The following is a 26,156-nucleotide window of genomic DNA, read 5'->3' as shown; positions in this document are numbered from 1 at the left end:
ATGCAAAAGTGATCCTGTGGCGCCCGACGAAAATTGGGGGTATTTGTAGTACTAGGGCCAGAAGCGTTTTGGGCATCGGCGAGTTGCACATACCTGTTGGGGCAACACATGTCGAATTTGTCCAGCGAGTTACTAGTTTTGCTCAGCACAGTCTTTATGACCTTACTATTATCAGCACCTGATCGAAAAGTCTAATAGGTATAACCGGAAAATTATAAGCGTTCACGTGGTTTGAGGAATGGGAGCGTAAAAATTTCGGACTCTTGCGAATTTCTTGACATTAAGCCCAAATTACATTTCACTGACCCGACCCTGAATTTTAACCAATGACCTCTTAATTAACAATCTTAAATGCTAGGCACTAGACCAACAAGGCTGTTGATAATATCATCATACGTAACGCAACGTAACGACACGAAATACTTCCCTTTAATAATTTCTCAACGATTAGGGTCTGCCTCACGTCGCATACTAATGTTCACTCACACCGAAAAGGGTTTTATGGTTCATTGTCTCAAGTACTAAGCAATGTATTTATAGCATGTGCTATAGCGCTAAATAAGCTCGAAAATTTTATATAATAATCTTTGATAAATTATTAATTAAAGCTTACGTCCATTTGTGGATTTGTTCAGCGTCAAAGTCAGATTAAGTAATTTGACTTTATCTTAATGGTCATTAGTTGACAACCGATGACGCAAAACTTAATCTGGGTTTGCTCAAAATTCAGAAAACTGCAAGATAATTACGCGTTAGGATTTGTAAGAACAAGACGAACGAATTTACCCCAATATGCCTATTAACAGATGAGAAAACTACATTAAGCATTCCTATTTGTGTCTAATTCATATAGAAATTTCAGTAGAACCGATATATCCAGTAGAAACGAATACTAAAACACTCCAGCAAAGCGATTCTTTAAGATGTCACTACGTTTCACACTCCTGTGTGTCGACAGCTAATGTCAAATTATGACAAATGTTATAATTTTTAGAATGATTGCATGCAATGTTCACATATAGTTGAGAATAAGTATTTCTTTTTATAGAAAATGTCTTATAAATGGAATATTTATGGGATAGCCTCTCGATTTTTGAAGCTTACTACACCACGCTGCAATGCGGATTGACAGATACACATGTGACAGTATTTCATTGAAATTAGATTTAGATTTCTTCAAGATGTTTTCCCAAGCACGAGGCGAATTATAAACAACTAAAACACATAGAAAATCAGTGATTCTCGTCTGGGAATCCTCAAAAACCGGTTAAAAACCACGCGTTCTGTTTACTTGGTCATCTCGGATGATTATTAATATTTTAATCAAATTCGATATACGTACTACCTTATTCCAAAATTATTTCGATAAAAATGACACTCAGATGTTTAAACTCTACTCAATGATACATAGCACAACACTAGGAATGAATGAAGTCCTGACTGACTTCAATCATTGTTGCCATTCTCGAGGGACGTTAGCCAACAATATGATTAAACAAATATGTAAATGAACGCTATTTTATCATTTAATTTCTAATATATGTTAAACTGCAACGATACCCTGCTATCTTAAATAAATACACATATTATTTATTAATATGAGTACGAACCGATACGACATGGGAACCTTCAAGAAAAGAGCGTACTCTTTCCTTAAAGGCCGGCAACGCACCTGCAATCCCCCTGGTGTTGCAGAAGTCCATGGGCAGTGGTAGTCACTTTCCATCAGGAGAGCCTCCTGCTCGTTTGCCACCTATATCATAAAAAACATAAAAATAGTACACTATCAAGATTTTATGACTAATTTATATTTATTTATAACACAAAACTACTACACTTAAGTACATATTTCCACTTCAATTACCAAATTTCTGATAATAAAATTGTTGGTGTTCAAAAGGCCTTCTTTATTTTCTTGATTAATCAAGTTTAAGACCAATGATTTCGCGACAATTGGCAGTTATAGGTTATTTATTCGGCTTTTCTCCTCTTATGGTCGGAATAGAGTTTTAATAGGTATATCTATTATGTATGTATCAGAAACGGTGTTCACTACGGTTATTTCTTTATTCATTCAGATATTTTTAATTTATTTAAGTGTGATGTAATCATGTTTGTTAATTGTGAATGTAACTCGATTTGTCTGTCTGTCGCTCTTTCACGACCAAACCATTGAACAGAATTTGATGAAATTTGGTATGAAGTAAAACTTGAAGCTCAAGTAAGGACATAGGCTACTTTACTCCTAAAACGCGAGCGAACCCAGAGTATCCCATGAACAGTCTATATTTATAATAGTTATCGCAATTCTAATATATTAAAGTATTTTTGAGCATTATTTACATTAATTGTTTCATAAAAATAACCAGTATATTCGTTTAGTGAATAAGGAAAATCAAAGACAATTTAGAATTGACGATGTTACGTCTTTTGAAATTCCACTAATAAATCGTTACTTGGTCCGTTTTTTATGAGCACCAAACGTATATAATGCGTGTTTGCATATATTTAATTTAAATAAGTATATCTATCTCGATCTTGTAGAGTAATATTAAATAAATAAAAATTATGAACGATATTCCGTAAAAAATGGGTTAATTTTTATAAATAAGTTTTATCTTTATTTAATAATTATCTGCTGTTTATTTTATGTATTTCATTTTACCAAATATCTGACTTTGTACGTCATTAATCTTTATCCTTATAATTTATCTTTTTTTTTCAGAATTCGAACGTTAAATGCTATTTTTGACGTGTATAACACCAGTTGTATGATAATAATAAAATTGTTAAAACACTTAAATTTTTTGTAATGTAAGCAATATAAGTCACTATATTTAAATTAGTAATTTTAAACAATAAACAACAACAACGATTTTGTATTCACCTGATTACCTACCTACACGCCAAATTTTAACATTCTAGGTCACCTGGAACTGGGTTAGACTTTGGTCTACAGGTCAGTGATATAAATGACGATTTTTGGACATTAATAATCAAAAAAACTGTTTAACATGTGTTTATGAAATTTAAAGCACATATGTATGTCGCAAGTTTCAATATAGGAGCCAAATTTCACACGTTTATGTGAAATAGTTTTTGAGTTATGAAGGGGTGAAAAGTGGTTCCGAATGGTTCTTGTAATGTTACACACGGTGCTGCTTGCCAATTCAGTTATTTGAACTTGCCTTGACCGACTACCGCGTGTCTAAATCAGAGTAATATTTTCCGAAATACTGAATTTCAGTATAGAAAAAAAAGCTTCTTTATAGAAAAAAAATTTAAAGTGGTAGCATTCCCAATTACACATTTATTTAAATGATAAACAAAAGCGAGTGAAATGCTGTATCCAAATGATTATCAATTAAATATTTATGCAGTCGCTTTTGGCTATGTGCGTGATATCGTTTCACCCTAACCCGCTTAAGCCAACTGGTTTTGAAGAGTGCAGTTATATCGATCACGTGATCACGTAGCTGGATTTTTAGAATCTTGTATATATTGTTTATTACTTTCTGTCCGTGGCTTCGTCTATATGAGAGTACATTTTCACATTTTCCGGGAAAAAGTAACCCATACACCAGACTATAATTTATCTCTGTGACAAATTTCATTCGGATCCATTCTATCATTATGGTGTGAGTAACAATTCTTTCAATTACATGTTGCCAGTCTTCAACCAAACTTGCATTTGTATTAATATTATTTTTATTAAATAGTGCATTGTATCGAAGCAAAATTAGGATTAATATCTTATATCCTAATAGGCTATTTGACAGTGCGAACATATTATGAGTGTAATATGTATAGATTACAATATGTAATGTAGTGATTATTTATTAACGAAAGTTGAAAATAATACTTATTTTTTTCAAAAATCCATTGGCACGTGACACAAAACGCTCCTGATTGGCCGGGCTTATTATGAAGTCACTTGCTTGTTAACCTTGCTTTTCTACTATATGTACTACAGGTTAAAATACAAGCAAGTGACGTCACCGACCCCATTGCACCGGAATATTGTTCAAGTAGCGCGCTACTTAAATATAGAATTTTTAATATGATATTCTTCGGCAGATATGTACTAGAAATAAAAAAACAACTTTTACTGGGTTCCTTAACTTCTACTAAATAATCTAAAATAGATTTTAAAAACCACTCAAATAGCCTATTTTTTATGACTCAGGGCACACTTGTCTAAATGTGTTATATTCACTTACCAGCATCACTGACGGACAAACTGTAATTCTAGTTTGAATTGTGATTGCCAACCACAAGAAATACACAATCTTAGATCGCGGTCGTTAGCGCATTTATAGTTAAGAGATGATTAATATTTCTCGGTGTGCCCGCGTCATTGGGGCATTGGGATCAACTCATGACTTACACCGAAAAAATAAAATGAATAACATAAATAATGTAACAAATCCTAGCTCATTTGATATTCGAGCTATTTAGAACAAAGTTGAAACTTAAAACAGATTAGGAAATTTCTGAAATTAATGATCCAATATATTTATATGACATTTAAACGATACTTGCAACTACATATCGCATTAGCCTACTCATGTGATATATTAACAACACACAAGTGATATACGACGTGAGTTTCTTGCCTGAATTCGATTAACGAATGCAAATAATCAATTCTACGATGGTTTTAAAGTTTTGACTTTGATAATAACTATGATGCATGTCAAGCAGGCCATTGAAAGACTTAATTGGGTTAAGTTCTAAATGACAACTTCTGGAAGCAACCGATCACTTTGGCACATTTCGCACTCGACGGCGTCTCAACCATTAATAAATTAAAACAATGGCACATAATACAATCGTCTGAATGTCTTATTCCATAATGACATTATTAATACCGGTCTGAATGATATGAATTTAAACATTATGATGTTCGATAATTCCTTGATCAAAACGTTAATGGAACATGCCATCAGCTTAACCAGATGAGCTTAGATTTAACCGGTTCTAATCCGGTTGAAACCAGCTAGCTATAAGAAAACACGCAACTTTAATTGTTTAGATTAACTAGAGTACCGAGTGGTTTAATAATCGTCATCATGATTCAAAAGGACGCAATTTCGATTTGTAAATTATTATGGACTTTCATGTGTCTGCGAAATTGTTTTGAAATCAAGACGAGTGGTTTTTACATAATTATAGAGGTATTTATGCATTTAGCTTTAAGTATGTATGGCGAATGCATTTTTACAGTGCGGAAAAACCTTATGTTTTATTTTTAGTCTCGCTTAAATTGTTGCTCCGTACCATTAGCTACAAATAAACTGAATTTGTTTTATTGTAAGGATGCATTTAATCTATCGGTAATTTGCATTATAATGAATTAGCTTCGTAGTATTTTTAGGTTTTTCTAAAACCCGAGACGCATTTTGTGTTAAATTATTGTTGTAAAAACCTAATCCTCTTTTTATCTAAGCAGGTAGATTTATATCTTGATGTATTGAATCGAATATAATTCCATTACATATTTGCTTTCTTACTTATTAACTTTTAATCTTAATTGGTGTTATAAGTTAACAAAAAAATCTATGAACTAATACGATCGTGTTAGTATTATTAAATTAAGTGTTTTTAATCAATATGTACCTATTACTAATCGCCCACGGCTACGCTACCTTACGCTACCTTGGAGTTTATGTTTGCTTTATACCAAATTCCATCAATTTGGGTCCACTTTGACCGTGCAACAACAGGCAACAGACAGATTTGCTATCATATTATGCTTTTGTAGCAGTACAACAGTAACAGCTTGTAAATTTCCCACTGCTAGACTAAGGGCTCCCTTTGAAGAGAAGATTAGGAGCTTATTCCCCCACGGTGCACCAACACGGGTGGAAACACATGTAGCAGAATTTTCTTACAATGTTTTCTCTCACCGCCGAGTACGAGATTAACAATAAACACAAAGAACATGAAAATGTAGTGTTGCTGGAATGGGCTTGAATCTGTAATCATCGGCTGTGCGAGCGTTCCAACCACTAGACCATCTCAGCTCTAGCGTTTATAATGTTGGTATAAAGAGGTTGTATATAAATTGATGTCCATTGTTGAAGAAAACTCATACGACACTAAGAGCTTATTTTTATTTTCCAATTATAGCGGCCAGTACCACCTACTCATCATGTATTGTAACTTAACCAACACTTAGTATTGTTGTGTTCCGTAATTAAGGATAAGTGAGACAATTTAACTGAAGGTACAAAGGACATAACAGTCAGCTCCCAAGGTTGTTAGACCGATTGGCGAAATAAGCAATGGTTATCATTTCTTTCGACGCCAGTAACTATAGACTTACTTGGAGGGCTTTGTGCAAGCTCGTCTGGGTAGGTACCATCCACTCATCAGATATTATATAGCCAAACAGCAGTACTTAGTATAATTGTGTTACTGTTTGAAGAGTGAGTGCGCCAGTCTAACTACAGGCACAAGGGACATAACATATAAGTTCTCAAGGTTGGTGGCGCATAGGCGATGTGTTAAATATGTATGTGTGTGTATGGCAATATTTCTTACAGTGCCATTGTATATGGGCGATGGTGACCATTTACCATCAAGTGGCCCATTTGCTTACCTATGTCATAAAAAAGCCAGTGATCATTTACCAGAAGGGGGACCCTTTTGCTCACCCTATGGTAAACAAAGAAAGTAATCATCTTTGTTTTGTTTTTTGACAGAACCACAATTTTCAGATCGATTACTTTGGTTTATTTTTACCATCTGACGTTTGTGAACCTTAGGGAACTCAACAGTACTCTTACAAGCGCTTGTGCATCGTAATCTGTAAGTGTAAAACAAAGTCGCAATTTTGAGGTACAATCTATCTGTCAGGATCTCGATTTACTTTTTCCAACCAATCATTCAAATGGAATTTAACTAATAGCGATCATCAAGGAATGATTGCACAATTTGGAAATACTTTGCACAAATAAATGAACTATCACGTTGTTGATGAAAACTGTTTTTGTACGATGACTTGGCTTATCCTTAAGATAAACATTAAACCGTTGTACTAGAAAATTCTAGGTCTTATTATAATTATTTAAGGCTTAGCATGTTTTTACCTATTATAGATTTTGCGACTTCCAGAAAGGAGGTACTTTATTTGATGATGTGTATTTGTCTTGTATTTTTGATTTTTGGATATAAATCCGTCACATAGGTAAGGATTTACAAATTTTTTTTCTAGAGGTTTTCCGAATTGGTCCCATTTAAATTTCGTGAAGATCTGATGATGAGTTTCGAAAACATATACTGGCACTCTTCAATAAAGGCTAGCAAATCGCTCGATTACTTTTTTGTTAAAAATATTTTTATCCAATTTATCCTTATGCTGAATGCATTAGTTACCTAATTTTTATTTAATATTGTAAATGAACTTTATAAAGTTAGAAATTTGAGATTATGGATTATCTTTAATTTTCGTGTTTACATACAAGTGAAAAAGTATTGTGAAATTAAAAAGTAAACATGTCTAGACTCAAAATTCCCTTAAGATTTCTGGAGTTTCAACCACACTGCTGTATTGAGGTTTGGTTAGACACACGATCGATTGGGTTATGTTTGAAATAAAACAAAACATATAGGAACAAATAAACAATATTTTATATTTCAGGCGCGCAAGAAAACGTCTAATCTAAAATACATTATATAATGTCATTCTAAGAACAACAGCTAAAATGATATCGCATGTTTAAATAGGAAAATCGGTTCAGCGATCTTGTATTTACTTAAATGCAGTCGTTTCGATACACATTGAACATTCTAACTTTATAAAACATATGTTATCAAGGGAACGATGAATTTGTACAGCAATACCTAAATATGTGCACACTCATATATATCTTAAAGCATTAACAATATTGACACGGCTTTATATCGAATCGATAAGAACGCAACTTTTTTTAATAAATAATTTAAATTTAGAACGTTATATTTGTAGATTTATTTTTGATGTTACCAAGAGCATTCGTAGTTGAATTCCATACCATACATATATTACATTACACGAGTATTCTACTAACGGTCTTTTAGAGAGCATTCGCAATTTGAAATCCTTATAATTAACGTATGATTTATATCGTGTTTCTTTACTAGTACGAATGCAATGAACAATTACATTTCAGGTATAAGCCCCGACTCATTAAAGTTAGTCATATTCGTCGAAGTTGTAACATTTTTTTTTTCTGACCGTATCTGATATTCGTAGATTCATGCTATCTTTAATACTACCTTATATATCCATATAGGAAAGCATTAATTGCAGAGAGGTCTGGCACAATCAATGTAATTCCAAAGCGCGAGAGTGTATACTAACAATTTCGTAAGCGGTCAGGAAGACAAGAACTTATGAACATAAAACAATAGTTGCCTTTATTTTGCAGACTCAGCTTAAATATACGAGACACGAGGCCACTATTGAAGTTAAAAGTGTGCGTAAAAATGACTGCTCTCATATAGTATTTGCGAATGATCTTGGTGACCAAAGAGGACCTTACAATATCTACAAATGAAAATATTTTTGACAGTTAGGAAACATATTAGAATGACTACAGTTTACACTTTAATGATTGTCATTATATCGAATTATGTAACATTAAATAATATAAACATAACATTAGAAAATCATTTTAGACAAATCAACAAAAACAAAATGAACACATATTTTCGTTTCTCACTGTACATTATAGAGACAACAAAAAAAATATATAATTTTGATATAATCGATTTTCAAATTCTAGAACACAATTCGTAACAATTATTTTATCAGTTTCAATTATCGCTATAAAAATATTTATATAATTTAAAAGTTTTACAATACATGAAAATCGTTTATTGTATTTGATACATTATAACACAACATCAATATAGCGATACCAAAATAGTACAAGTGTATTTTAAAGTTATATAAACAACTATGATAGATAACATATCCACATCACACTATTTAAAAAAAAAAACTCTTTATATAATTATTTGTCTATGAATTTTGCCAGCGCTGAGGCTTAACGATATGTTACATGCATTTTGTATGCCAGTGACTGTCTACAGTCCTAGAGGCTATTTACAACCAGCTCAATAGCCAAGCTATAACAAACTGACATTCATTGCTCGACCCAATCGTAACAACTCAACAACCAAACTTGGTCTATGCATACATTAACAATAACATATTTATTAAAGACAATATCTCATCTCTTTTTGACATTTAAAATCGATATCGATTTTCGAATTCGTTCTTAGATAACAATACTAACAATGTAACATCAAGCTATGATACTTTTATTTGCGATGTTATCCATAATAAGACACCAAAATGGCAGTGTTTTTGCAACAAATTACTTAAAAAATTCATAGACAATTTTTGATATATCATTCTACGTTTATCTATGAAACAATGATTTGAACATATTCTATCTGATATATGTTCTTTATAGATATAGCGATGATATTCCGCAATTAATATTTTGTGGAATAAACGTAGATATTGCTTGTAGAAGACTTCGTTTGATATTTAAATGCGCACAATCTTCATTAACGAAATGAGAGAACAGTATATTTAAATAGCAATTTGTTTATATAATTTCAAAAAACACTTAAGTCTTTAAGACCTTTTATATTATTGCGATTGAATAACATGTCTCGAAATACATCATGACATAAAAACCAGAAAATCGTATCGTATCAGACGTTCATTTGTGTATGTACAATATATAAAGTGGGAAATATTAACCAGTCCCACTGTTGGGCAAACTATGTTATAACCGGAGCTTGATTCATGATACAGCTCGACTGTTAACTCAATTACTCTCTGAATTTCACTATGATCCAATATAACCTAATAATCTATTTTTTATGAATCAATTATAAATAACCATTTTACCTTTTAATACTAACATGATAAAATTCATTCATATGAAAAACATATCTTCATAATTTCCATCGTATTATTAAGATTTCTTTGTTATTTTCATTCTTAAGTGAATCATGTATACACACGATTAATTGTCAAGTTAAAACATACATTTTTATTAATACGGGAAATACGAAACAAATAGGAAAATGTTTGATGGTTCTTTGTGCGTTTCGAGCATATTCATTTATTATTATGGCAACACTAGGTAATGGAATGTTTCGCGACAATGGTTACCGATACGATTTTCTGGATTTTGTAACGTTGATTACAGCTGCTAGTGAAGACGCTTAATGCTAGCGCCTCGACTTTATTTTTCAGGACCGATTCTTTATTCGATGATCTGTGAAATGAAATACAATTTAATTAATAAAAAAATAAAGACATGATGATCAGTAGTAATATCTTTGCTTTGGCATTGATAATTAAGAAATCAAAAAAAGTTGTATTAGTGGATCTTGTCATATAGTCCAATATATACCTATTGTCATTTTACCAGAAGCGAGACCAGAGTAAAATCGAGGTAGGCATTTTTTATACCAAATTACAAGGATACAATTATTCTAGAGTCTATGGTCAGACTAACAGGCATATTCCTTGACTAGTAATAAAAATAGTCTGTGTTTGTTTCTTCTTATGAGTGTCATAATTTCTCACAAATTTTACAGATTTTTAGATTTTTTTTTTTTCAAAATATATAAAGTAAAGTTAATAGTCTGTACATTTCCCACTGCTGGGATAAGGCCACCTCTTCTATTAAGGAGAGGGTTTGCAACATATTCCACCACGCTGGGTGTTGGTGGAATGCAAATGTGGCAGAATTTCGATTAAATTAGACACGTGCAGGTTTCCTCACAATGTTAATATATGTATATACCGATATATTTTAATCAAATGAATAAATTCCCTTATTAAAAGTTATTTGAGTTATAAAAGTTATCATATAGTCCTTTCTTGACAACGAAGATGGAAAGCGTAGTGGTCACATTATCCCAAAATAAATTGCCCACATTTACCGTGACTTTAATTGGAATTAACGAAGTGAGCAGTCTCGATGGGGTTATTTTTTTATAATAAATGCTGCAGAGCTGCGTCGACTCGCCAAACTATTTATACGCGGGCCTCATTGCATTTTGGCATCAGCAAGAATATTTATTTGATTAAATTAATTGTTATAATACGATGCCAAAATGTCGAGGAAACTTTCTCAAATTCCATAGTGGCATTATTCTCTTCTGAGCAGAATTTCGTTTGTACACTATCAGATACTTTTGATAGCCAAGACATTCTGAGATCTCGGAATTCGTCTAGGTATGCCATAAGAATAAAGACGATGGAAGTTTTCGTTATTCGAATTAGGGTCGTACATCAAAAATAATACAACCACCCGTTGCACTACTATGTATTAGGCTTCATGATACCCGTTCGTGAACCGATATGGCCTAGTGGTTAGAACGCGTGCATCTTAACCGATGATTGCGGGTTCAAACCCAGGCGAGCACCACTGAATAGTCATGGGCTTAATTTGCTCGGCGGTGAAGGAAAACATCGTGAGGAAACCTACCTGTGTCTGATTTCATAGAAATACTGCCACATGTGTATTCCAACTAAATATGTATATATATATGAATATTTTATAAACCTTCTCCTCAAAGGGAGAAGAGGGCTTAGCCCAGCTGTGGGAAATTTACAGGCTGTTGTTGACAGCCGTCCGGTTCGTAATGAAAGACCATTTCTAACTTTTTTATTCTAATAAGAGAAGCGGGACTACATTGAATACTAGGTACGTGCATACTATTGTAGTACGACTTATTACCCAAAAGACCTTTCAACTTCAGAGACATTTCCTGGCTAAGGAATGCTGGCCACTCCGTAAAAGCTACTTTGGTTTCCTTAGATTTAGAATCTGTCAGAATTATCATTGCAAAGGCAGACTTTGAAGAATGTAAAACTAAAACAAACTCGCTTCTTCACATAATTAAAAATTACTCCAGACTAAAATTGTATGAAAATACGCTTTTTATGGGGCAATTTAAATTTCATTATAACCTTCTTAATACTGTCAAGTCTACCATAACTTTTATATTGCAATGGAATTATAATGATTTGATTCTATTCTAATGATATAGAAAGCATTGTCTCAAAGAAAATTTCTTCAAAATAAAAAAGTAAAACGAAATATTTTTACGTGCTTTTTTAACTTTCAATGTTTGTATCCCCAAATCCCACAACAGTAATCAGCTTGGATACGAAATATCTTACACCGTAAAGCCTTCTTTTTAATGTACCATGTGACACCCAAATAATCCTTGGTGGTAGGGCTTTGTGCAAGCCCGTCTGGGTAGGTACCGCCCACTCATGAGTTATTCTACCGCCAAACAACAGTACTCAGTATTGTTGTGTTCCGGTTTGAAGGGTGAGTGAGCCAGTGTAACTACAGGCACAAGGGACATATCTCAGTTCCCAAGGTTGGTGGCACATTGACGAATAGTTAATATTTCTTACAGCGTCATTGTCTATGGGTGATGGGGACCACTTACCATCAAGTGGCCTATATGCTCGTCCGCTAACGTATACCATAAAAAAAATCTTACATCTTTGTCTCTTGTATTTAATAATTACCGGATATTTCCTATTGTAAAAATAGATCCATGCTCCGTTACAAATTACTGCGAGCGAGTTACGTTTTCTGTACCTGTATTGTCTGGATAATAAATTACCTAGATGTGTCGATCTAGGTAGCACTTATCATTAATATAACCTGACCTTCACGCTTCACAGAGCACGTTTCAGTTATTACCACGAAACGTGATCATAGGGTGACTTGAGTGATGAATTTCAGTGCACTAAAGGCGCGTACATGATGTATGCAATACAAACGAAGCAATGTGTTTTACGATGCAAATACATGCATAGAATATCTGTGGTAAAGTTGGGTATATGTAGACTAGACTTTATACTGAATTTTTACAATATAAAAGATGATTTTTTTTATATTAGTTAGCTAATAAGGTTACCTGATGATAAATACTGCCCATTGTTGGTCGTGGTCTAAGAAATATTACCTATTCCTTACATCCGATTTCGAGACTTAAGGTGTTACATTGTGCCGGTACGTACACTGGCTCAAATCGGAACACAAAGAAAATATGTATTGCTTTTTGGCGGTGGAATAGCTGACGATTTTGTGGTACCTTTACAGGGTAGCTTACAAAAAGATCTATCATTAATTATGAACAGAGTAATGGCAGATATATGGCTAAAATGTAACCTATGTGCTATACAGATAATCTCTGACGTAAAACCAAACCCAACTTTAAAAATGTTATTAAGATTAATAAATTTCATACAATTTCAGTATTCTATGGACAGTCAAAATAAAATTAACAAATCGTTAACCATTTGTACACGTGCTTGAAACTTGATAAGGAAACTTCAAAATAACACGAACCATACAACTAACGTAACTTATGTTATTTTCCGTTCAGTCAAAATTTCAAACTAACACGCATATTATGCTCGTACGCATATTTCTTTCAAAATTAACAAAATTCTTATCTCCATAGTTGGTTGATTGCAACATATCGCACGATATATGAACGCTTCTTTATGTGTAAATAATTAAATAAATTACACATATTAGATGCAATGGTTACACATATGTAATGAAGTATCACTTACATCATAAGTTGATTACTAAGGAGTATCTCGTAATGAACGATCTAATGTACTTCAATTACAGTGTGATCAATAACGGCGTAAGGCTTTGTACTGCAAATTGTTTCCGACCATTAGGTTAACTGGAATCAGCTAATATCACTGATATGATTCTCATTTATCATTATTATTATCTAATAAACAAAACTTGTAACTAAAAAATATTAACAAAATATTGTACAAAAAAAATAACTTCTATAATAAATATAATCTTATTTGTGTAATATTTCTTGCTGACTCTACTGTTATGATAATAGCCTCACACAAACTAATATATCGTGTAAACAAGAATGTTACTCACACTAATACACGTCTATAATTTAACTATAAGCAGATAAATTCACTTAAAATAATCATCAAATTAAATTACTTTTCTTTATATATATCATTCTTTATATATATCAACACCATGTAGATAGATAAATAGTCCTAAGTTAGAGTCTTTCATAAATAATCTGCAGATTTTAACTTAAAAGTATTCAATTACCATAAGATAATGTTATCACAAGCTGTGTACGTCAGCAATAAAAGATAAAAATATGAAATTTATTTTAGTTGCATTATAAGATGAAAGAACTTTATTTAAAATATCTTTCTTATCTCTGTCTAAAATGGGAAAATTTTAAGCGCAATCTACACTAACATTAAATACGTGTTGCTCTTGTTTTAATGAAGACCACTGTATAGATGAAAAGTTATACCCGAGCAAAGTAATTTTTGGCAAGTACAACTCACGATCGCCTCTATCCTAGGATATACAATCTAAGTACCTACGTTTGCAATTGTTGTGTTTAAAATTAATACATTAATGATACACTTATATTAAAAATAATAATTTATAGGACAGTATACTAGTTTATTAAATCCAGCTAATAATTTTCATGTCACTTGACGTTTGCAAGTAAAATATAGCATACTAAATTGTAATTGTTAGAATTGTGTCACATATATGTTTCTTTATTTCTTTAAATTAAAAAAATATATATTGGAACTTAGTATTTTTGGAAACTAATAAATAAAAAAAAAACTCGCGCATCGGCGAAGGATTATCAATAGATCAAGACTTTATACGGAGCGGAATTTAAGTTGGAAATCAACTCTTGTGACGAATCTATGAATGCTATAATTTTGAACATCAGTGTAAAAATAAAATTCTGGTTAGTTAATTAACCACGTGTAATTTTTTACTAAAACCGCTTTAGATTGTTAAAATTAATTTCTGACCTCCTTGACCATCCTTTTGAATAAAATCGGTATGAATAATAGACTACTGTACTTTTGAATTTGAATTAGTATGTTAAGTGTATTTAGATAACTATATGTCGATATAGATATTTGTTTAATGACGTCATACTCACTATTGCGTGGCAGGATAACGGACTGATTGTCTTCGACTGTGCAACAATGAAGATTGTTATGAAACATGTACTGGATCGTTAGATGTTTCTCGTCGCCAGCACAAGGATCGTAGAAACCGGGCAACTCGTACTGAAACATAAATTAGTACGATTACACGTGAGATCAGATCAGATCAGACCCTTCTTGTTACACTGAGATGTCTTAAGAACTTAGAGGTACTGACTGGGTATAAACAACAATACCTAGCTTTGTTGTGTTCCAGTTTTAAAACGGGACAATAAGTCGTTATTCCTAAGGTTGATAATACGTTTTTGATATGGGGAATATTTAATAAATATGATATATCTATGGGCAGTGGCTACATTTAGCACCCACTAAAAACACAGCGATAGCGTTGGCACGATTTACTTTATTTAATTCGAACTATCCTATCATATTATCGTGTCATATATATTTACAGACTATACTCCTACATAAAAAAAGTGAAAAATACTTCCAAGTTCACATCGATTTTTTTTACACCAAAAAAGCTGTGACACCGCTGTGGTAAGAACGCACGCATCTCTACCGATGACTACGGGTTCAAATCAACCATCAATCACCACTGTATATATCCTGTGGTTTATTTGTGCTTGACTGTGTAGGAAAACATCGTGCATAAATCTGCACCTGTATAATTTTAATCCACCAACCAGCGTTGGAGGATCATGGTTTAAGCTCTAAACTACCTCAGCATGACGAGAGGTTATATATACATATATATATTTTTAATACTTCAGACATACCTTGCTAGCTTCCAACAGCTCTAATCTCGAATCTTTGGTGAGACACTGTATTGGTATAGTTACGTCTATTACTTCTGAATACGCATTCGGCGTTTCGGGGGAGGCTGTATCACCCGTTTGCTCCATAGGTATATCGTGTTCAGAGGCACCTGAAAGAGACACACGTTATATATTAATATTATAAGTGTAAAAGTCGAGATGGCCCAGTGGTTAGAACGCGTACATCTTAACCGATGATTGCGGGTTCAAACCCAGGCAAGCACCGCTGATTCATGTGCTTAATTTGTCTTTATAATTCATCTCGTGCTCAGCGGTGAAGGAAAACATCGTGAGGAAACCTGCATGTGACAAATTTCATAGAAATTCTGCCACATGTGTATTCCACCAACCCGCATTGGAACAACGTGGTGGAATATGTTCCAAACCTTCTCCTCAAAGGGAGAGGAGGCCTTTAGCCCAGCAGTAGGAATTTACAGACTGTTGTTGTTGTTGTTGTTGTTATGCCTGTCTGTCGCTGTTTGCGACCAAACCGCTGAACCGAATTTGATGAAATCTGGTATGAAGCAAACTTGAAAAGGACATAGGCTACTTTGTCTAACATGTGACAACCAACACCCTAAAATGCAAGCAAAGCCGCGGGCGACTACGAGTCGTAAATAATTGGAGATTTAAGATACATATTTACTCGAATTTTATGATTAAATAGTATAACACTTAGTGTAAAACTTTGGTATTTAATCAATACCAACCTAACAACACATTAATATAAGAAAAAACGAATAAATAAAAACGCATGATTTTTGACGACCTCCGTGATCAAGTGGTGTGTACACTCCGAGGTCCCGGGTTCGATTTCCGGTCGAGTCGATGTAGATTATCATTAGTTTTCTATGTTGTCTTGGGTCTGGGTGTTTGTGGTACCGTCGTTACTTCTGATTTCCATAACACAAGTGCTTTAGCTACTTACATTGGGATCAGAGTAATGTATGTGATGTTGTCTCATATTTATTTTATTTATTTATTATCGACGAAAATTATAGGACCGATCTTGACGAAAAAAAAAGCCTACTTGAATAAAGTTTATTTTGATTGATTTTGATGATAAAGGACTATCAAAGAACGGGCAGAGTGTCTTACAATTAAATGATCATCTAACTGCGACCGCCAAACTGACAGCCGAAGCTAACAAATATGACATAAACGCGTTAAAAACGAGAGGCGATCACAAACTGCTAAGAAGCTCAGTGAATCTGAAATATGAAACTCCAGAGGTCGATGATTTAATGAAACAGGCTGATGAAGTCTGGACTCCATCCATCACCTTTCCAAAGCCCGAAAACACTTTCAACTGGTGCTTCTAAAAGGGATCACATTCCAAGCACTGCGAGCAAGTGAAAGCATAAAATGTCCATGTATGTGTATTTTTGTTTATATATGTGTGTGTGAGATTTCGTGTGTATTGTATTATGTATATGTTTTAATAATTCTGACACATACCAGCAGGTAACTTTCCATATAAGGCCTTGATTATGACCAGACCCTTTTTCTTTTCCTCGTCACTCCTGATCCTGGTATATGTTTCTCTCATCAGCTCGACCGTCGCTCGTGCTTGTCGCTGCATTTCTTGTAACCTGAAATATAAAAAAAATATACACTTATAGTAAGACACAAATTAGATGTGGCATCGGAAAATGCAATGGAATGAAAATAAAACCGATTACTGCCGATTTACACAACCAATAGAAATAGCTCCCTATCGCGCCATTCGACGCTATTCGTCGCTATAGATTCACGCGTCAGAGAAAACAAGTGCATGTAAATCGACGCGTCAAATTGACGAATATATTAGGTCATATGATATTACAAGTTATTACCTTTGTGCAAAGATCATATTCGCGTGAGAAATAAATATTGATAATTTGGGATAGCGTACGGAATTCGGATGTGATCGGTTTTACGAATTTTGCCGATGCTACATCTAAATTGTGTCGTACTATACATACATAGAACCTTATGGTAAGTAGAGAAGGGGTAATAGGGTAGAGTTTCCAATGCTCATAGAACTAAGCCTTTCTTACATAATCAAAGCTGTTATGAGTTTATATAATATATTATGTCAATATTATATTGTTAAAAAGAAATAAATGTCGTCAAATATAACCTAATTTTTATTACACTACAATTTATTAATAACTATCAAAAACCATTTTACTAGATTATTACAATAATTGCAGTAATAAATTAAAATTGTAACGATAATATTTGAGTATGTCTTACTGTAGCATTAATGACAAACTCATATAGATCAATAATTAATAGTTCGCACACAAGTTATAACACGTGTAGCATCGGAAAATTCAATAATACCGATTACTGCCGATTTACACAACCAATATAAATAGCTCCCTATCGCGCCATTCGACGCTATTCGTCGCTATAGATTCTCGCGTCAGTTCAACTCGAGAAAGCCTATAAATCGACGAATCTATTAGGTCATATGATATTACAAGTTATTACGTTTGTGTAAAGATCATATTCACATAAGATATAGATATTAATAATTTGGCATAGCATACTTAATTCGGATGTGATCGGTTTTACGAACTTTGCCGATGCTACATCTAAGTTGTGTCGTACTATACTTCAATCTCATTTAATAATCATCATCAAAAACAACAAAACTGACCTCTCGAAATTAGCCTCCATCGACCTCTGTCGCTCCCTCTGTTGCCTCTCCCTAGCTATGGGATCCAGTACTAGTTTCTTCAACACCAGCCAAGATATCATTGGCACCACCGTTGCGTAGAACACTGGCGAAGGTATCACTTCCTCGCATAGGTGGATAGGTACTACTATGGTTTGAGACGAACATGACCATCTGGAAATCAAATTATATTATTGTATACTAGCTATACCCACCCGCTTTGCTGGGCATTATGGGGTAACTTCTCCCGTTTTCCCGACATTTCCTTTCACTGCTCTGCTCCTATTGATTGTAGCGTGATGAAAAGTATACTATAACCATCTCAGGATTATGAAAAATAATTGTACCAAGTTTCGTTAAAATCCGTCGAGTAGTTTTCGTTTCTATAACGGTTATACGGACAGACAGACAGACAAAAATTTTACTGATTGCATTTTTGCCATCAGTATCGACCCCTTTTCAACTTCTGATAGTTATTTTGAAAAAATATTTCATGTACAGAATTGACCTCCCTACAGATTTATTATACATAAGTATAGATTAGATGTAAAGATAACTCTATCCTATCTATAATGCTTTTACGGATCACCATTTGCTGAAATTTAATTTAAAGCAAAATTGAACCCTCAGCAAAGGCCATGTTCTACTTCTTTTTTACCCCAATCCTACAATGGATAGTATCCAGTGGCTGGTCAAAAGTCCTTAAGTCCTTTTTCGTTTTAGTTGAACTTTAATTCAGCACAGATGTAATTTGTATGTAGTCGAGATGGCCGCATGGTTAGAACGCGTACATCTTAACCGATGATTGCGGGTTCATATCCCAGAAAAGCACCGCTGATTCATGTGCTTAATTTAATTTGTCTTTATAATTCATCTCGTGCTCAGCGGTGAAGGAAAACATCGTGAGGAAACCTGCATGTGACAAATTTCATAGAAATTCTGCCACATGTGTATTCCACCAACCCGCATTGGAACAGCGTGTTGGAATATGTTCCAAACCTTCTCCTCAAAGGGAGATGAGGCCTTTAGCCCAGCAGTGGGAATTTACAGGCTGTTGTTTTTGTACCTAAGTTTATAAAACTACCGATACTGAGTAACTCTGTCCTTTTGTGTGCCTATCTATAACGCTTTGACGACTCAACCTTTGATGAAGTTTGCTTTGAAGCAACATTACAAGAAAAGATGCATGCTAGTTTTTCTACCAAATCCTACAATATATAAAAATGTCAAGAGGCTAGTCAAAAGTCCTTTTTCGTTTCGATTGAATTTATTTCCACAAATACATATAAATAAAAACAATGGTAACTTTATAACTACATCATTATAAAAAAAACATATTCCATCTTAAATATGGGTTATTTGAAAAAAGACATTAGCGTATTAGGAAAATTATTTGTTTGTTTTAGGTTCGGTTTTGACCAAAATATGTGATATAAGGTTTCATATGGTACCCAGCGATAGTAAAATTATTATCATAAGTATCACAGAACATTTTCGGCAATGACAATGACTGCTGGTAACTAGTATCAAAATTATTTAATATACTTACTTTAATTTAAGCATAACACCGCTAGGTATGCCAAGCATCACCGCCGCTGATACACTACTGTTTTGTGACACCTTTTTTTCAGCCCCATATTCAGCTATTGCGCCGAAGGTACCGAATCTGAAATAGTATATTTATTATTATTTGCAACAAAAAAACGCAGCAAGACGGTAAGTTAGCAGGCATGTATTAATAATATATATTCATTCACAAATCATGTACATCGGAAATTAGTTTTTATTGTCATATAAATAATGAACATAATTATTGATCAACAATCATACATGTGACCTTTTTGTTACGTAAACCTCCCTAAAATAAAAGTAAATATTTCGAGATTGACTCAATTAATATGACTTATTGTCAGGAACTAAGATGGACAAGCTGAGCTTTGAATGAAACCACAAGAAAAAATTTAAATAAAACTAGTTATACCGGATTTGAATCGCGGTCACGGGTAGACGGGTAGAGTCTACCCGTGACCACGAACGCTGTAAAATGCTCGAAACGTCGGGATGCCAAAAATAATTAATATACGCGATTCAAATCCGGTATAACTAGTTTTATTTAAATGTGTAATAATCGCGAAAATTTAAGACAACACTACAAGAAAAAATTGTTAGGTAATTAAATATTTAAAAAAAATATTTCTACTAAAAAAAACTATACATTTTTCAATGACTTATTAGTTAAGTAATATAGTGTGCAGTAAGTTTGGAAGTTGCATAAAGAAGACAAAAGAAGTAAATGTCACCAGCAATGAGATTTTTTTAAAATAATTCGCACAATATTTAGATTGCTTCAGGCATTCTTAACTGGTTTAAACCAGTTAAACACTAATAAAAAACATTTAATAAGTTATAATTCGCATTGCATGAGCCTTGCCAAGTTCAAATACACAAAGTCGCAGAGACATTTCTCTATATATCGCAATGCTTATAATACTAAATACTTAAACATTTCAGTAACAGATTATATACCAACACACTGATCAAATATCATTAGTTTATTATTCTGCCACTAAACAGTTACAATATGTATTAATTCTTCACAGGTAAAAGGGAAAATCCATTCTCAATATCATTGCATGACATGGAATTATAAAACATAGCAATAACAATACTTCTTGTACTATACATATGTCGTTTGTTCAACATATTACATAATTTAAAAAAAAATTAAATTACTATAGCAAAACTTTAGCAGTATTGAAAAAGAATAAAATAATTATTTAAAAAAAAAACATTATTTATTTCAACACTCTTCACTAAATCTTATCTTATATATATATATATATATATATAAATATTCTTGATTATATAACAAAAAAAATAACTTACTTTAAAGCCAAGCGTAGCTTGAGATCATGCTGAGGTAACTTCCTCATGATGTTGAAAGATATGAAGGAATGAGGGTTGCCGATTTGCATTGCAGTATTCAGGTGATACTTCTCCGAGTCTCTCACATAGGTTGAAGTCATCGATGAACCACTTTGACCACCAGCGCGGTAAGTTAAATATCCCACTGAATGAGCATCAAGCTGTAATGCCATTGCTGTAAAAATAATGAAACATTTTTAGAGAACTATTCTATTACCAACTCGAAGTTAATCTCAGAAATTTATTGTAAATAATTATAAATTTAATATAAACAAAAATAAAATAGAGAATGACTCTAAGTTGATCATCATTTCACACAATTTATTTATTTAAAGGCCAACAAAAGCAATTTATTGCCATAAAACTCATGACAATGATTAGTTGGTAAAAATCTAAGCATTAGTTTCTATCTACAATACTAACAAATTAACTAAAATACTTATTACTTATACATCATTACATTGAGGATTAAAGCTATAATTTTAAATGATCTTTAACTAACACATCATACAGTAATAATGCTCATTCTATCATTCGTTACTGTTTTATTTTAAGTGTAATCATTAAATGTTTAGGTATTTCATTAATCTTTGTTTTATTATTTAATTTATTGCACTTACTTGATGCAAAACTTGGTACGATCCCTCTCGGAGTAAATTGAAGACCAGTCCAACAATTAACAAACATAAGCCTAGATATTGTTCTGAATATCTTGAAACCAAACACTGGTCCATTTCCAATACCACATTCTAATTCAGTCCACCCCCGTTCTGAACTTAAGTGCCGATTTGATATAGTCAATGAACCCGTGCCTGAAAAATAAAATAAAACTTTTATACCATTTTCAAATGATATACATGGAACTATAAAACTATATTGGACCATTGATGCAATCTTATCACTATATATTATAAAAAAAGTCCCCAGTCCATGTCTGTATGTTTGCAATAAACTCCGAAACTACTGAACGGATTTTCATGCGATTTTCACTAATAGACAAAAGGGATTTATGAGGAAGGTTAAGGCATATAATTTATGAAAGTTTTTTTTGTTAATTAAGTTGAAATAGAATAACAATTGATAAAATATTGTTGTTTTGTCAAATAGTACTGTCACTTATTGAGAATAGCATCTTTAAATGAACAAACTCATCAGCTTATTATAAGAGTATAGATTATAAATGTATTTCTGTTATCACCTGTCCCATTTTGTGTTGAAATATTCCCAGACAGAGTAGCAGTATTCCTAAGCGTTACCGGGGCATCAATAGATTGCTGTATAGTCATACCGGAAACTTCAATACTTGGTATAATAGCTGCATCTTCCCTATAAAAAAAAAAAAATAACCATTTGCATTCTTGTAGTTCCATGAAAGAGATATGTATGTAAATAAAATTTATTTATTTTGTTAACTTTTTAGTGATTATTGATAATTGGTGAGAGATTTTAAACTATATCTATCATACTGATATACATATATTAAGATTTGACAACAGCTATATAATATAATCAAAACATATATATTTAATCATACTTTATCTAACTTCCTATCTTTGACAGTTCACAAATAAAATTTTATCTTACTCACAGTATGTCATATTCATCATAATACTTCATAAACAAGTCTGTTGCATTTATTGATAGTGTTATGGTGCCTCTGGGGTTCGCACTTTGCTGTAGCCTTCTTTCTTCTCTCTCGCGTTTCAACCTGTACAGAAAATCTATCATAAATCATCCTTGTTTTTGTGCATGTAGTAATAACAAAAATTGCTTTAAAAAACTACAGTTTTTTAAGTACATTATTTATGCAACACACAATTTTCTATATGAAGTTTGTTATTTATTAATTATAAGCTATGGTACATATATTATTAATACAGCAAACTTTACTAGCTTGTTATGCTCAAACTAAGCAATGCTGCTTCTATGCAGGGATGTGTAATATATATAAATCACAATACAATAGTTTTTGGCTAAAAAATCATCAATAGACGTTAAATAAATCTATTGATTCTTAAAAAATTGTAGCTCTCTAAAGCTTTACTGACAAAATTACATTGAAATTAATATTTTTATAATGGCAAGCTATTAGAAATAATGATAAAATACCTTTCATATTCTTCTCTGATTTCTCGAGGTGTTCTAGTTCGAAATATTATCTCCCAACCCTCAACTTCCAAACCTCTCTTCCCTAAAAAATTAGTAAGATTATTAGAAATTTATAATTAATAAAGGACAACTACTAATATATAAAAAAAGAAATAAGATACAATTGTACAAATAAATTATAAAACTAAACCAATCTGTTCAATTTCTTTTTAATGAATAAAGATTTATTATTATTATTATTAAACAACTACTTATATACATACAGAACTATAAAACCAAATTATATTCAAATATATTCACTAATAATAAAATAAGAGGCTTGCCTTAAAAGCTTTTGATGAGGCAACTATATTTATGTTCAAATGAAAAATAGACAAATTTTTCAAAGGAAAATTTAAGAAAAATAATAAGATATACATTACCCAAGGTGTCATAAATAGCCCTTTTATGTGAATCCGATAGAACTTCATAAGCTTCTTTGACTTTGTTGAATATTTGTTCGGCCCATTTTTGCTTGTTCGGATCCGTGCTGTGCTTGTCTGGATGAAATATGCGGGAAAATCGACGGTAGGCACTATTTATTTCCTCGGGTGTTGCCTGGGAATACAAAGGATAATTCGTTATTTATATAAATCAAAAAAATCTATCTATGCACAATTTTCAAAAAAATTGTGCAATCAATTCTGTGAAGTAAGAATAGAATGTTAACGAAATATCAATCACAGTATAACAATATGGAAAAGATATATATTGAAGCATCTATTCAACATGAGTTTAGAACTAATCAACTTCAATAATATTAATAGAGAAATTAAGTATTAAAGAATGAGTATAACTTGGTTATGACATGTATCAACTAACAAACAATATGTTATAAGAACATAATTAATTTATATATTATTAAATATTCACTAATAATCTCAAATTTTAAACATAATAGAAAACAATTATTTGACATACATACATACATAATAAACAAATATATTTAATGATATAATTGAACCTACCATTATATGCAAGGACATTACAATAATTTTAGTAATAATACTTCTATCATTATTTCAGAATAATATCCTAACGAAGTCAGAATTACATAGGATAATAATTCTAGTCACTGTTCTTATTGAGATTTAATTAGTACTTAACTCAAGCCAAACAAGTTGGGACACAATAAGAAATTTGTACAAGTGGAAAGGTAAACTAGTCAGTAATCTATTTAGTTTAATTTTAAGATAGATAAATCTGAGGGATGCTTTTAAGGACTTGTACTTTAATATAAACTCGCCTTAAGTGATATCAATACAAGAAAAACCAATTCACATTCAAGTGTACAAGAAGAAATTCTTGAATCAATATTGTAGTAGCTGTTAACTAATTAATAAGAATTTGAAAAAAAATAACATTAAAACTATCATAGTCACCTAAAATACTAGCTTGATGACGATTATTTTATATAATAATAAACTATTTTTATATAAAAAGTATAAATTAAATTGTAATTTATGGCTGCATGAATTGCAAACATGGTCTTAAAAAAAAGAAAAAAATTGAAAACATGACCACTGTATTTTTATAACTGGTATACTTATAAAAGTTAATGTCATTAAAATTTACAAAGCTTTTAAGTAGGTATTTTCAAAATATTTAGATTGAAATAAATATATAATGGTGTTATTTTTAGGTTAAATGGTAAAAATAATAAGCAATGATATAACCATAATGTAGTATTTTATTTTATAAACTATTAACGCTTATGACAATATGTATGTTGTTATGTATTCGATTTCATCCTGAACCTAACCTATAAAATTACTTTATAAAAGATAATCGCATATAAAAATAGGATTAACAATAAATAGCGGCCTCTTGGCTGTGTCTAAACCAATGTATTAAATACAAATTTAATTTAGAGAAATATCATTTGAACGTTATATAATAATGCTGCAATATTATGTTAATTTGGAGAAATAAAAAAATGTGGAAAATTATTTACCGTTTTCGATATATTAAGCAACTGATAATAATTGTCTTCTAACAGAATACTATCTCCTTCTTCGTCCATTTTTGGTAAGTTTTCAAAAATATGGTTAAAAACTTCGACGGTCTTTTCAATTTCTTTTACCGCCGCACTGACAATTAAATGGTCATAGTGAATTATAGACACACACATGTAGTGTTGTATGAAATTTGGTTGTAAGCCTAGTTTATCGGTATTCTTTAATTTTACAAATTGTTCAATGCTTCTAATTGTAAAATATTTTCTGTTATAAATACCGTCAGATAATTTTAGTGATTTATTAGAACTATATTTTGATTTCTTTTTGATACATCAATATTTAACAATAGTATTTTGCTTTTATCTAATAATAACCACTAATTGTTATAATTCGTGTACAAATAAGCTATATGAAAACAAAGATAATTTTAAGAATTTATAAAAATTACAAAATTTATGTACGTAATTATAGTAATTTATTTTATATATTACACATTAAAATAGTTAATACACATTAAAATTGCAGTTATAGAATTTACTAAGTGCAATCTTTGTAATTGCAAAATTTTTCAGCATTATTGATATACAACGTGATGTCAACTTAATAAAGTATTTTTA

General features: G+C 31.9%; 1 protein-coding gene across 1 annotated transcript; it reads right to left on the bottom strand.

The window, feature by feature from the left end:
• Positions 1–7,613: 7,613 nt before the first annotated feature.
• Positions 7,614–25,694, bottom strand: LOC124542988 (dnaJ homolog subfamily C member 11). The gene is made up of 13 exons (XM_047120963.1): positions 25,536–25,694; positions 23,965–24,139; positions 23,543–23,624; positions 23,022–23,141; positions 22,632–22,759; positions 22,054–22,245; positions 21,395–21,608; positions 20,058–20,174; positions 18,491–18,682; positions 17,302–17,435; positions 15,805–15,953; positions 15,019–15,148; positions 7,614–10,286 (listed from the first exon to the last, which is right to left on the bottom strand). The coding sequence occupies exons 1-13, from the start codon at positions 25,602–25,604 to the stop codon at positions 10,261–10,263; spliced, it is 1,728 nt and encodes a 575-aa protein (XP_046976919.1). The 5' UTR covers positions 25,605–25,694; the 3' UTR covers positions 7,614–10,260.
• Between the last annotated feature and the right edge of the window lie 462 nt (positions 25,695–26,156).

Source organism: Vanessa cardui, chromosome Z, assembly GCF_905220365.1.
Source record: "Vanessa cardui chromosome Z, ilVanCard2.1, whole genome shotgun sequence".
Taxonomy (NCBI): domain Eukaryota; kingdom Metazoa; phylum Arthropoda; class Insecta; order Lepidoptera; family Nymphalidae; genus Vanessa; species Vanessa cardui.
Note: the sequence above shows the minus strand (reverse complement) of the source record. Positions and strands in the feature narration are given on the sequence as shown.

Coding starts and splice junctions, on each gene's coding strand:
- LOC124542988 (XM_047120963.1), bottom strand. CDS start 25,604: ATGGACGAAGAAGGAGATAGTATTCTGTTAGAAGACAATTATTATCAG. Junction 23,625..23,964: donor GGCTATTTATGACACCTTGG/GTAATGTATATC, acceptor CTAATTTTTTAG/GGAAGAGAGGTTTGGAAGTT. Junction 20,175..21,394: donor AAGCTACGCTTGGCTTTAAA/GTAAGTTATTTT, acceptor ATACTATTTCAG/ATTCGGTACCTTCGGCGCAA.